The sequence below is a fragment of the Oryctolagus cuniculus genome, chromosome 6, assembly GCF_051225735.1.
Source record: "Oryctolagus cuniculus isolate XC-2025 breed Fujian yellow rabbit chromosome 6, ASM5122573v1, whole genome shotgun sequence".
NCBI classification, from domain to species: domain Eukaryota; kingdom Metazoa; phylum Chordata; class Mammalia; order Lagomorpha; family Leporidae; genus Oryctolagus; species Oryctolagus cuniculus.
In genome coordinates this window covers 69079566-69094037 of record NC_142872.1, presented here as the reverse complement: position 1 = coordinate 69094037, position 14472 = coordinate 69079566, and the positions used below count along the sequence as shown (strand labels likewise).

Genomic DNA, 14472 nt, shown 5'->3' with positions numbered 1-14472 from the left:
GGGACTCAAGTGGGCAGAGGAGACGTACAACGTCGCCAAACATGGGAAGATCGCTCCTGTTCACCACAATCAAAGCAGCACAAATGCAAGCACAGAGCAGCGCGGCTTCCCTGCGAGAGAAACATCAACCGGCAGAGCCCCGGGTGCCGCGGTGGGAACTGGGCCAGCTCGGCTCGAGTGGTGAGTGCTCTAAGCGCCCGCACCGCGAAATATATTCAGCCACTCAGCAAGGACTCCCTGACGGCTGCTGAGAGCCAGGGCTCCAGGGTGGGCCGGCTGCAGGGTCGCCAACAGGTACTGAGTCACAGAAAGCGAACCCGAGGCCAATCCTGAATTCCAGGGCAGGGGTGCTAAGGCCACCTTGGGGCAGTTGCTGTGGGCATGGCAGCTGCCAGTGCCCAGGGGCAGTGCACATCCCACCTTGCACACACTCAAGTCCCGGCTTCCGCTCGCCCCATGGCGGGTCTGGGGGCCCTCCCCAAGGTGCCAGGCTGGGGAAAGAGAAGCGTGGACACACACACGTCCACAGAACCCCTTGGCTGCCCACTGTCTCCCACAGCCCCCTTCCCACAGAGTACATGGGAGGAGCTGCCAGTGCATCCCACAGCCTGCTCACCTTGGGGGGGCTGGCTTCTGGGGCCCTTGTCCCCCACCCCAGGAGTCTGGAAGCCAAATGGGGCTGGGCCTATGGCCAGCACCTTCTGAGCCAGGGCAGCATGGAGCAGTGAAAGGGAGCCAGCTGTGATGTCACTTCTGCACTTAGCCTGGGCCACATGGAGGTGACCTCAGCCTCTGGGCTCCTGCATGCACTGTTCCAGGGCTGGACCTTTGCATTCTTCAGGCTGCAGGTGCAACTGTTGCCACCCCTGGCTTAGAGAGTCTCCCTCCCCTCCCCCCACACACCACTCCCACCCTCGTCTATTTCACCTGCTCAAGAGATTCTCCACTGTGTCTCCCAGGCTGGCCCGTGACTTTCAGGGTGCAGGCTCCTGATCTGGCTCAACCACTGCCTGCCCAGCACCACTCCAGTCCCAGCCATGTGGTAGGCACACCGTAGGAAGGTGTGAATGAATGAATGAATGAATGAGAATGCTCCCAGGGCCTAGGCAGGGTGCTCCCGGAAGCCCCCGTCTCCCACCTGAGAAGTGCAGCGGTGACTGCTCTGTGCCTCCCACAATTCGGGGACAGGGCTACGATCGGGTAGCACTGAGCCCTCTGTGGTGCCGGGGCTCCTGGTCCCTTCCCAGCCCAGATGAGCTCCACCCATCTCTCCCCAAGCCCAGCTTCCAGGCCACTCCTCTGCCACAGTCCAGGCCAGACTCCTGCAAATCCCGTGCAGTCCTGCAAGCTCGCCCCAGCTGCTGGACCCCATGGAGGTGCTGCCACTGACTCCCCGCCCAGAGCCCCCTTCAGCCTTGGGCTCGGCTCCCACACCCAAGCCCAGGGGCCAGGGGGCCGAGCCAGGTGCTCTGGGAGAGACACTGCGACTCCAGGACCCAGCCCCAGGTCTCCACGTGTGCACGGACGAGGGTGAGACTAAGGGAGCAGGAGGGAGAGAGCCAGATGCCACATTTCCACCTAATTGTATGACCTTTTCCCAGCTCAGTGCTCCTCCAGGGCCAAGTGCACAGCACTGCTTCGGATTAATTTCAAAGAGAAATGGGTCAAGGAAAATTGGAAATTTTTATAGAAAACACTTCAGGCTTGGGGCCGGCTGCGGTGTTTGCCGAGCTGCTGAGAATTCGGAGAGGAAGTGGGGTCTGTGGTCAGAGGCTTGGGCTCCAGGCCCCAGGCCAGACTCGGAGCCAGGCAGAGCTTTCTGTCCCCTCAGATATCCCCGGAGCTGTCCTGCAGCGGCGATGCTGGGGCCAGGCCTGACCCCCTGCATCCCCGGAGGGGCCTGTCCAGGGACCCCCCACGTCAAAAAGTCTGCATCTTTCTCACAGTCATCTGTGGGAGCTCCGGGGGCAGGGAGGGAGCCTCCTGTGGGCCAGTGGGATCCTGAGAAGGCCCAGCTGCTCCACCCTGCCACGCCGGCTCCCACACCCGAGATACCCGCGTCACAGACATGCACTGTTGCCCTGGAGACAGCTCATCTCTGCCAGAAGCTGGTGTCTGCTGTGCTGGGGACTCGCACAGAGTGGCCCACCGAGGCTGTGGCCGATGCAAGGCCCGGTGCATGCCCGCAAGCAAATTGCAGCTTTGTCCCAGGCACGGATGGGGCCTGGGACTGGGGAGCCCTGCCTCGTGGGCACTTCCTACCCATGGACGGAGCTATAACTTGCAGCCAAGGCAAGGACTCGGGCCCACCCATTCCCGCCAGCCACCGGCCGAGTCTTTGGGGAAGGTTCACAACATAAATGGAAGGCAAGGCAGGCAGGCAGGCATCCATTCTCACTGTCCGTGGCACAGAAGAAAGGACAAGGAACCTCAGGGGCCTGGAAGAACCCTCTGACCCGCCCCAACCAATGCCATAAGGATGGATCACAGCAAGTAGGGGCAGGCACCTTCTCAGGACAATAGGGGCATAGTCTCATCACCAGGATAACAATGGAAAGTCCAGGGGGTCCTGAAGAGCCAATGGGTGGGGCAGCCAGGCAGAGGTGCGCCACCCACATCCACCCCTATACTACACTGCCCCACCCCATGATGCCCACATCTGCTGCTCTCCTTCCCTCCCCCATCCCCAAACCACAGGCCTGTCTCTGAAAACTGTCCCTTGCACCTGAGTTGGGGCCACAGGCAAGCCAGGGCCAAGGCCACACCATCCTCTGTTCATAGTGCTCCCCCAAATACCAGGTTCTTCCCAGGCCCCGATCCCCTGCTCAGCTCCATCCCTGATCCAGAGGGAGGCAGAGGGGCAGCCTAGGAGGGCCCCAGGGACAGCCAAAGGGCAGAGGAAGAACTGAGGACCCAAGGCAATGGGGCAGATGCCAGCCACAGCCTGCACTAGGGAAAGCACACCCCAGCTTCCTCCTGTCTATACGGTGGAACGGGTGGGCCCGAGTCCTTGCCTTGGCTGCAAGTTATAGCTCCGTCCATGGGTAGGAAGTGCCCACGAGGCAGGGCTCCCCAGTCCCAGGCCCCATCCGTGCCATGAGCCATCAGGGCCGGGGAGTTGGGTACCTCCCACTCGGCCCACAGCTCTGGCCAAGTCTGACCCCAGACAACTCCAGGCCTCGGAGATTGTGAAGCCCGGCTGTCCCCACGCTGCCCTGGTCTCCCCCTTCCCGGCGTGCAGCCACGTCAGCACCCTGGCATCTCCCACAGCCATCCCAGAGCCCGGGCCACAGCAGGACAGGAGAACCGCGGCCTCTGCCAAGGGTGCGCTCAGCTCGGAAACACGCCTTCCGGCACTGGGCCCAGCTGCCTCGGGTTTCACAACTAGGGCTTCTCCTTGGGTTTCCTTGGGTCCCCAGGCTGCAGGCACAGCCCAGGGACGAAATGAAGAGGAGGAAAAGAGAGGGCCCAGGGGACAGAGTAGCAAGGTGCAGCGCAGTGAGCTGGCGACAGCCGGCTCAGCAGAGCACCGGCCACATCGGGGTTTCGTGACAGTCCTGGGGCCGCCCCAGGGGACACCTGAGTTGGAGGCACAGACAGAAAAGGCCTGGCACGCAGAGCACAGCCGCCAGGGGCTCGGGCTGCTCAGGACCCCTGGGTGGGAGGTTTAGACGAGTCAGCTGAGTCACACACCACCCTTCCCCAGATCCCCAGGGTGCGACCTCATATGGGAAACACGACTTGGCAGATGTGGACGAGGAAGAGGAGGCAGTGATGTGACCACAGAGGTGGAGATCACAGCAAGGAGGCCACAGCAAAGGGAGGATAGCAGCCCCCAGGAGCCTGGAGAGGCGAGGAACGGGTCTCTCCCAGCGCCTCCGGACAGCACCCTGATGCCAGCCCCTTAGGACGCTGTGCTGTGTGAAGCTACTCTGCTCGTGGTGACTTGTCCCAGCAGCCACAGAAAGAGAAGACGGGCATCCCCGGCCCCCACCCCCACCCCCACCCTGGCACAGGCCTGGTGATCTGCCTGTCACCGCATTGTCATGCCCACCTCCCCGCCCTGTGGCCTATTAGGCCACTGCTCCTGTCTCCCTCGCATTGCCAACAGAACGGGCTCACTACAACACAGAACTCTGGTGCCTCCCGAAAATCCTTGGCTGCTGAAAATCCACAGCTGCCCTGGGCCATTCTAACCCACGCCGTCCCCTCTAAGCCCCCAGTGCCCAGCTCTGCATGCCTCCCATGAGCTCCCCGGCAGCAGCTGTGGGATTCCTGCCCAGCTCAAGGCTAAAGTAACAGGGCTTCAGGGTGGAAAGGGCTGGCTGCAGGCCACCAGGTGGAGACCTAGCAGCTGGCCAAGCTCAGCCACGCGGAGGTGCCCCATCCTCCCTCCCTCCCCCCTCCCTCCCAGACTATCCTTGGCAGAGGCACAGCGGCTCCCGAGGTGCCGTGCCTCCCCAGCCCATCAGAGAGGACACTGCAACCTGACAGCAGCGGGCAGAGGCTTGGCACGGGCTGCTCCCGAGGAGGTGGCAGCCAAGGTCACGAGCACAGTTGTCCGACCTCTCTTCTTTGAGCCCAGGGCAGCGTGTGCAGCGGAGTCTGTGAGAAGGGCAGCCCCGCAGCCGGTCCCTGGACGGGAACCACCCTCTGCTCCACGGCCACGCCCATGGGGAACCTCAGGAGTGCCGCTGGAGGAGAGGGGCAGAAAGCAAAGGTTGGGCCCACCGGGGCCATGATTTGCCGGGCCCATATGGTGCTTTTCGGAAATTCAGAGGCACATTTTCAAATCAAGAGGGTTCTTTCCAACCAGGTTGCTCATCTGCTGGAGCCGTGCGCTGCCACCTTCGCACTGCTGTTTGCCCTTCAGCGGAGATGTATTCCCTGTCACCCAGGTTTACACTGAAAGTAGGGATTTGGAAGCCCGGCCAGAGGTGGACACAATTTCATTTTCCTTCTGTCCTCACTGGCATTACCTGCTGGGCCGGGAGGAACACTGAGTTTACGCTCTTGACCCTGCAGATGGCGCTGTGCAGCACATGACCTGGGGATCTCAGAGAATCCCAGTCAGCTCCTCCAGGACTGAGACAGCGGGAGGTCCCCCACCAACAGCCAGGCTGGCTTCTCCCTGCATGCTGCCCCCAGGGAAGCCCAGCCACGGCCCAGCCCTGCCTTGCTGGGTGTGGGCCACTGCCTGCTGAGGCTGGAGGCAGTCATTGCTCCACAATCGCCTCGCAGATGTACGCCCAGGTCCCCTGCACAGGCAGCGTCATGGGGGACGTCCATGTCCCCTCCTGTAACCAGCTGGCTGGCAGCCCCCACAGACCCAGGTCCTGATCTCTGGAACCTAGGACTGGTACCCTAGGAGGCCAACTAAAGGACTTTGCAGGTGTGACTGGATCAAGGATCTCCAGGTAGGTGATTAACCTAGGTTATCCCACGTGCAACCACGTGCATCCCTACAAGGGGGAGGCCAAGGGAGACCAACACTTACAAAATAAAAGGAGGCGGGGCTGGCATTGTACACAGCCCTGAAATACCAACACCCTACATCAGAGCCTGTTAGAGTTCCAGCTGCACCACTTCTGACCCAGCTCCCTGCTGATGCACCTGGAATGGCCCGCGTGCTTGGGCCCTGCCACCCGTGTGGGAGACTCAGATGGGGTTCTCGGCTCCTGGCTTCCCCCCGGCCCAGCCCTGGATGCTGCGGCCATTTGGGGAGTGGATCAGAGGGTGGAAGACCTCTCTCTCTGCTTCTCTCTCACTCTCTCACCCTCTCTGCATCTCTCTCTGTGTGTGTATGTATGTGTCACTCTTTCTTTCAAATAAAGAGTTAATAAATATTAGAGAGAGAGAGAAGGGGGCACATGATCACAGAGGCAGAGATTGGAGGGATGTGGCTACAAGCCAAGGAGCACAGGCAGCCCCTAACCCCGGCACAGGCGTGGCCAGGAACAGAGTCTCCCTGGAGCACCTCTGGGAGCAAGCCCTGTCACACCTCCACTCCAGCCCGGCCATGCTGCTTTTGGATTCTAGCTCTAGAACGCTGAGACAATAAGTTCCTGCTGTGTAAGTACCCAGTTATAACAGCCAAAGGAAATGAACGCAGAGTCCTAGGGTGTGGCCAGCTCTGCCTCCTCAATAACGCCAGGCAGGGATGAGAGACGGGAGCATGGGGCCAGAAATCAGAGTTGGGTCCTGCTTACGTCCATGTGCAAGTATTCACACACACACACACACATGCATACACATACATGAATATGCATGCACACATGCATGCACACCACACACATGCAGTGCACTTATACATGCATGCAGGCACGTTTACACACGTGTGCAAGTGCGTGCACATGCATATACATGCACATTCACACATGCCCATACATGTGTAAACACATACACACACGTACATACATGTGATCACATGCAAGCATACCCATGTATGACCACATACATGAGCACATATATGTGTACGCATACACAAACATTTGCGCACATATACATGTGCACACACACACGAATACAGATGTGCACACACACCCCAGAGGGGCCACTGTCACACAGCTCCCCATTTCCCAATGTAGTTGTAGGGTCAGAAGGGGCACTCAGGCACCTGTCACCTGAGAGAGGCCCATCTCAGAGTGAGACCTTGCCCCAAAAGGCCGCCCTGGCACCCTGGCCTCCAAGCTCTGTGTCTTGTCTTGGCTTCCAGGCCCCTGGCATGGCCAGTGAAGAGAGGAGTGTGTCCTCTACTCTTCAAACCCACTTGCAGACGGTGCCTTGGGGGCACTGCACTCAGTGCCTCTTGCCTGCCTCAGCCAGAGCCACACAGGCAGAACTGGGCTCTCATCAGACTTCGGGAGAAACGACCCTTAAGGTCTTGGTCTGTCTCGTGGTGCTGTAACAGCGGACCTGAGGCTGGGAACTCTGCACAGGACAACCAATCATTTGTGGCTCACAGTCCTGGTGACTGGAGGATCCACAGAGCAGGGCACCAGCATCCTGGCATGGAACCCTCAGCTGCGTCTCATGTGGTGAAGCAGCAACAAGGGACAGGGACACAACCATGCACAGAAGGGGCCATGTTCACAGGGCGACCTCACTCAGCAACCACCTGCTCCTGAGAGCGAAAAGAAACTCAGTCTTGTGAGACCTACCCACTCCCCTGGTCATGAGGGTGGAGGCCCCCAGACCCAACCACCCCCCCACCAGGCCCCAGCCGCCAGTGCTGCCACACTGGGGACCCAGCTTCCCACAAAGGAGCCTTCGGGGACCCACAGCACTCAGCTTGCACACACATGCATTTACACACACACACAGAAAATGCCTGCCGTTATGTCCCGGGGTCCTGAGCCCAGTGGGCTGTGTTTCTTGGCTATGTCCAAGGACGTGGCTTTGACATGTTCCTCAGCTTTCACTCCAGACCCCCGACAAGGCCCAGGCCAACAGCAAGCTAAACACTCTGAGTTCACCACAAGCCCTGGGCCCAGCCCAGCACAAACTGTGTCTGGACCCCCTCTGTGGGGAGCAATCCGGACTAGACTAAGTTACTCGAATTAAGACTTATTCTATGCATCTGCTCTCCCACAATATGGCGCTGGGAGAGAAGTAAACAGCTTCCGCACAGCTGCCTCCAGTTCAGTTAATAAACTGTAGGACTTGCTCCTGATTGGAGAGCGGCGTACTCGGCGTGTGGGCAGCCGAGTTGGGATTGGCGGAGGAGGACTATAAAGGAGGAGAGAGACGGCATGCACCAGGAACATCTAAGGGGAACATCTATCTGAAGGAACACCTGTGCAGCCCCCGAGAGAGCCGGCCGGCGGTGTGCCGCTCCCCCGCGGAAGTGGGGAAAGTGGCCAGGGGGAACCGCCCTTCCACGGAGGTGGAAGGGATGGTAGCCAACCCGGGAAGAACCAGCAGCAAACCCGGGGAGGGCCGAGCAGACAAAAGAACAGCGCAGGGTCCTGTGTCGTTCCTCCATGAAGAGGGGGAGCGACATAATGGTGCCGTGACTCGGATATGAAGCCTAGGCAGGGTTTAGTGTCGTTCCTCCATGAAGAGGGGGAGCGACATAATGGTGCCGTGACTCGGATAGGAAACCTAGGACGGATAGGAAACCTAGGAGGGAAGAAACGGGAAGAAGTGGAAAATTACCGGAGAGAGAGACTAGCGAAGAGCCTAGGGGAAAGCCGGACGAGAAAGGTGCCGGAAGAAGCTATTGAAAGCCTAGGCATAGACTTGGATATGGACTGTGGGAAAGAAGTTAGGATTTGAAAGCGAAAGTGAAAGCTTTCACAGACTCGGATGCGGACTATGGCGGGGAAGCTAGGAGATTGAAAGCGAAAGTGAAACCTGGAGGAGGCTTGGACTCGGATACGGACTGTGGGAAAGAAGTTAGGATTTAAAGTGAAAGCAAGAAGAAACTTAGACTCAGATACGGACTGCAGGTTGAAAGTGAAAGTGAAACCTATAAGAAACTTAGACTTGGATACGGACTGTGGGGAGAGGCCAGGAGAAATGAGGGAGGAATATTGTTGGAAGAAAACTTAGGGAAACACACCGGGTAGAGAAAAATGTTAGGGAGGATGAAGCCGCGAGTGCAGGCCAAGCCATCTTGGAATTCTTCAAGTCACCCTGGGGAGCAAGAGGCGAAGATCTGGAACCAGAGGCAGAGGGTGGGCCGCCAGGATTCGCCAGGTTAGTCCGGGGAACTTGGACTGAATGCCGGTGGTGGCGGAAACATTCGCGGAAGCCGCCGCGTGCAGAGAGAGCACGGGGCATTGGCGCGAGGCCGTGGTGCGGGCGCGAAGTGCGTGGAGACCGCGGAGCGTGCGCGCAGAGCCGGGAACCCGCCGGCGGGGCGAGGCGCCAGGAAGCTGCGCGGAGCCGTGAAGCTGCCGGCAGGGCGAGGCAGCGGGAAGCTGCGGGGATAAGAGAAAAGTGGAGTGAGAGAAATGGGAATGTTGGCAGACAGAAGTAAAATGGGAGAAATAGGAATGCCCGGAGATAGAGAAATAGAGAAATAAAAAGGCCTCCCTACAACACTGCAATGTGAAAGCTTGGATTCGGTCTGCCTAATCAAGTGAGGCGATGAGCACCTGCGGGCAGCTAGCAGCTTATGCGCCGCAGGTCACCGAAGACAGGCACGAATTAACATCAGTAAGGCTTCCCCACAATACAACAATATTAAGCTTGGATTCGGTCTGCCTGATTTAAGGCGGTAAGCGCCAGCAAGCAGCTCGACCAGAGTATGAGCTGCAGGTCACCGAAGATAGGCACGAACCAACACTAATAAGTCTCCCCCACAATAAGGCAATGAGAAGGCTTGGATTCGGTTTGCCTGATAGGTCTTGTAAGTCCCCTGCAGGCAGAGCAGAGCATGCGCTGCAGGGCACCGAACACAGGCACGCATCAGCGCCTAAAAACCTCCTCACAACATGGCGAAGAGAGGATCCGGATTCGGTTTTCCTGATTGATAGGACTTGTAAGAGCCTGTGGCAACTCTAGCAAGTAGAGCAGAGTGTGTGCCGCGGGACACCGAAGACAGGCGCGTATCAACGCCAAAAATAAAAAGAAAGGGGGATCTGTGGGGAGCAATCCGGACTAGACTAAGTTACTCGAATTAAGACTTATTCTATGCATCTGCTCTCCCACAATATGGCGCTGGGAGAGAAGTAAACAGCTTCCGCACAGCTGCCTCCAGTTCAGTTAATAAACTGTAGGACTTGCTCCTGATTGGAGAGCGGCGTACTCGGCGTGTGGGCAGCCGAGTTGGGATTGGCGGAGGAGGACTATAAAGGAGGAGAGAGACGGCATGCACCAGGAACATCTAAGGGGAACATCTATCTGAAGGAACACCTGTGCAGCCCCCGAGAGAGCCGGCCGGCGGTGTGCCGCTCCCCCGCGGAAGTGGGGAAAGTGGCCAGGGGGAACCGCCCTTCCACGGAGGTGGAAGGGACGGTAGCCAACCCGGGAAGAACCAGCAGCAAACCCGGGGAGGGCCGAGCAGACAAAAGAACAGCGCAGGGTCCTGTGTCGTTCCTCCATGAAGAGGGGGAGCGACACCCCTCCAGCCCGAGACTTGACCTCAGCACTGAGCCATGCGGAACCATCAGGCACATCCAGAGGGAAACCAGCTCTCTGAGGACGGAATTCACCCATGCAGGGTCATTCTGACACCAGGGTGAGGGGACTTGGCTCCAGACCCCGCAGCCCCTGGCCACGCCCACACCCACAGCCTGGGCTCTCAGCTGGAGGAGACCCTGGGCTCCCAGGCTGGCCTCAGCCAGGATGGGCTCAACTCCTCTCCCACCCCACCTTCCAGGCAGGCTTCACCCTGTTCTGTGCAGCTGGTCCCACTCGGCACCTGCCAAGGCTCTTAGTTTCCGGGCTCATTCTGAGTTGGGAATCCCTTCTCTCTGTCCTGAGTTCTGACCTTGCGTTACAGTTATGTGGACTGGGGCTGGGGTGTGGAGGGCGAGTTCGATGGAAGATACCAGAACATCAGCAGAGGGCCAGAGAACCGGGCCAGGCAGCCAGTCGCAGAGGAAGAGCTGCTATGTTCAGTCAGATAAGCACCATATGGAATCTGGGATCAGAGGCACAGCCAAAGGCACCTGGCCAGCTCCACTGTGCAGGCTCCTCTCCCCCTGCCTGAGCAGAGGCCCCCAGCACCACCCTGAGTCTTCTAAGAGAAGCTGGTCCAGAAATATCCAGTACTATGCAGACAGCGGCCAGGTCCTGAGCTCTCTGACCCAGGACTTCTCGAAGCCCATGGGACAGGTGGGAAGGCAGAGGCCTCCACTTGCCCAAGGTAGTTCCCGGACCAACTTCCCTCCTGCCCTCCAAGGCTACTCTCCATCCCGCCCGCTGCAGAGAAGGCTGGGAATGAGGCACCGGAGGTGGCAGCTAAACCTGGGGGAGGCTTGGCAGGCAGGGCCCCATGGGCCAGCCATTGCCAGCTGGAGCCGTCACCAGGGATGAAGTGGCCACTGGAAGTATCGATCGGCTTCCTGCACTGTTTCCTGAAATTAGAACGGTGCCCTGCCAGGCTACACCCAATTGATCTGTCAAGCTGGGGAGTGGACAGTCCTAAAATAAATGAGCAGGACTGCACAGGAAAAGTGGGAATATCTGGGGACGGAGCAGCGCTGGGTGGCTGGCCCAGTCAGGGGCCCCGGAACACTTGCTACAATCATGCCAATGCACCTGTGCCAAGACCCCCGGCCTCCTTACCTGGCTGCCACCACCTGTGCAACGCTCCCCCAGCAAGGGGTCCACGGCCAGAGGCTGAGCCTGCAGCCACCCATTCACTAGCAAGGCCAGGGGACCTCAGCCATGTACCAGGACCCTGGGAAGCACAAGCTGCAGGGACATGGCCAGCCGGCAAGCCTGGCTGCAATAGAGCACTGGGGAGGTCTGGGCTGGCGCGGTGGCCCATCATCGCCCTGGCCACCCGGCACTCCCCCAACCTTGTTGCCCACAACTTGGTTGCAAGTTGAAAGAGACAGCACCATAAGGCTCTCTGCAGAGGCTGCTGGGGCTGCCAGGAGCGCCTGCCTCCAGGACCGCTATCAGCATATCCCCCGGCGGGCTCTGGAGGGCACTCGCAGGGCTGTCACCCTCCAGCAGCCAGGGGAGGGCCTGTCCGACAAAGACATGGCACTCTGGGCCTCCCTCGCTCCTCCCTCCACAATGGCCAGCTGGCAGCAGGAAGTGACCCTTACACAGCCTGCACTTCTTACTCCGGGATCCCCAGACTGGCACCCCCCACCATGCCATGTGGTCAACCAGACAGCCGGGGACATCCAAGGCTCCCACACAGCCCGCCCGCCGTCAGTGGCCTCACCTGTGTCCAGGGCCTGTGGTCCCCCTAGAGGTGGGGGCCTGGGAGTGGGCGGCCGGCGATACACCACGTGCACGCGGCCCTGCTCGGCTTCCTGCGCCGCCAGACCCTTCTCCAGGGGCTCGATGAAGAACTCCTCCTCCTCCATCCGGATCAGACCAGCCTGCAGGGGTAAAGGGGAGGTGTTCAAATGCCCAGCACGCAACAGACTTGGGAGGGGCCGCAGGAGGCAGTGCTGCCCGGCCGAGGACCCCACCCAGCACCACGGCCCGAGCGCAGCTGGAACCCTGGACCACCTCCCCTCCTCAGACTCCACTTCAGCAGCCAGGGCCACTGCAGAAAGGGCTCTGCCTGGTCACCCCACCCTGTACCCCAACTCCTTCTCTTTTCAGAAAAGTCGCTGGAAGGAGTTCAAGATCAGCAGCAGGCTTGGGTCTGGCCCATCACAAGTGGGCCAAGGGCCAGCTCCTCCTCCAGCAGCCCTAAGTCCAAGAACAAGGTCAGAACGACCAGCGGCTGGGGGCTGTGTCTGCCCACAGACATGCTCCTAGGGGGCCTGCTCTGAATCCAGTGCTCTCCACAGATGAGATGCCACGTTCCAGAAATGAAATTCCAGTTTTCCTTGGAAAATGCAGGTTTGACCACAGTGTGTGCCACACGCCACCTGGCACGGCCGCCTTAGATAAATGGGGGTCCCTGCCCATGTCAATCCTTCCATCTGTGTCAGTCACCCCCAAGACTAGTTGTAGCCCTCCCTTGCTGCAAACACCTCATCCGGACTCAACAAGCCCCCAGACCCATACCACACACCAGTCTGTGGGCTCCAAGGGTCCAGAGCCCAGCAACTGGCCGGACCCCACTGTGCCCAGTGTGGGAGCCCCTGCTCAGCCATGGGGTAAACCCTGTTCTCCCTGAAATGCTTGGAACTGTCCCCTGGGCCACCCTGCTGTCACTGCCTGGCCTTAATGTCCCGTAACGCTTCCAACTCCCACACGTTCAGCTTTTGGTCCGCTGTCCATAAACCAAAGCCCACTCCGTGTCCAACCTACAGAGTGCTTCCTCCAGGTGCCACTTTTCTACCCACACGGGGTGGCTAAGGCTTGGGTTAGCCTCTCAGATGTAACAATCATGTGACGTCACGTCAGGGACCAGATTTCCAGATTCTCTGGGAAAACCAGGAAAGCCGGTGTGCCTGCTGCCTGTGGGACCCTCCAGCTCAGCCAGCCCTGGCCACGCGTCCATCTGGCCAGGGCCGTGCCCTCCAGCAGGCAGTCCCTCCCCGCCAATCCACAGCAACTCCCGTCCGGATGCCCCCAGCCTCCGTCACATCCTCATCGTCATCCTGACTCGGGGAGGGGTAGCAGTGGCTGTGGGGGCTGCCTTCTTTGTCTGTGACCCCCAACATGCCCTGGAGGTCCTGTCCTGTGCTCAGCTGGGAGGACCAAGGTGCAGGCAGTCCCAGAGGGCCTGCCCAGTGTCTGCCATCAACATCACATCCAGCTTGGCACGCCTTGGCTCAGCTGTTGCCCTCGGGGAGGCGATCTGTTCCTGGGTGATTTGAACAACCTACTAGGAAGGGACAGTGACAGCAGTAAGCAGGGGCTGGCAGAAGCGCAGGATTCAGGGGGATACAGGGAGTCTCAGGTCCACTTAAAACTTGCCCCAACCCTCAGCAATGGCCTGGCCGAGAGCCAGAGAGACAGCCAGTGTGCTCGGCAGAGGGGACCCAGGGTCTGACCACAGCTGAGGGGTGGAGCTCTGGGAACACCAAGGGCATAGTCCCGAGAGGCTCAGCAAACTGGGGGAAGCCCGGGGCAGGGCAGTGGGCAACCTGCCAGGCTCCTGGGCAGAGAGAGCCACCCCCTACCTCTGCTCGGACACCTGCTGGCAGCCGCGGGGAGAATGGACGGGGGACACACATGAGGCCAGGTGCCCAGGAGGCAGGTGACAGGGCCCGGAGAAAGCATTGGGCCAGAGCCACGGAAGTGGAGGACGAGGAGTCAGCAGAGTCTTCCCAGCTGCAGGTCCGATGCAGGCAGGGGGAGATGGCAGAGCCCAGGGGGACGTCCGGGTCTGTGGCTGGCTAAAAAACAACCCACCCCCAAGGTGATCCAGGTCCTGACTCCTGTTTGGTGGTGAAGGGAAGCCTGGGGTTGGGGGAAGTAAAAGGGTCTTTGCAGGTGTATTAAATCAAGGCTCTGGAGCTGGGGAGATGACCCGGATTATCAGGGCAGGCGTCAATGCGATCGCATCCCAAAGGCAGGCATCGGACACACACGACCTAAGAGGCAGAGGCGGGACTGATGCAGCCCCCAGGGACTGGTGCAGCCCTCAGGGAGTGTGAGAGGCGTGGAGCTCATTCTTCCCTGCAGCATGGCCCAGCCACACCCGACTTCAGCCAGGGGGGGCTGATCTCAGACTCCGGCCTCCAACAGGGGGCAGCATACTAGACAGGGCGCATTGAGCGGGGTGCAATCTCTGAGAGGCACAGGAAGAAGAGCAAGGGCAGCAGTCCCGTGAACACACTCCGGGTGCAAGGCATCCATCCTGGACTTCTGGGAGGGGCTCAGGAGGCAGGGGAGAAAGGCAGCAGGAAGGAGGGCAATGAGGTCACTGGGCTGTGG

General features: G+C 59.7%; 1 protein-coding gene across 2 annotated transcripts in view; it reads right to left on the bottom strand.

Moving 5' to 3' along the window:
• Positions 1–14472, bottom strand: part of ADAMTS2 (ADAM metallopeptidase with thrombospondin type 1 motif 2) — a 225565-nt gene that overhangs the window by 139330 nt on the left and 71763 nt on the right. For both annotated transcript variants that reach the window (XM_051833769.3, XM_051833770.3), the window contains exon 3: positions 11852–12011. In XM_051833769.3, the coding sequence (XP_051689729.3) occupies positions 11852–12011 (160 nt within the window). The remainder of the gene's footprint in view (positions 1–11851; positions 12012–14472) is intronic.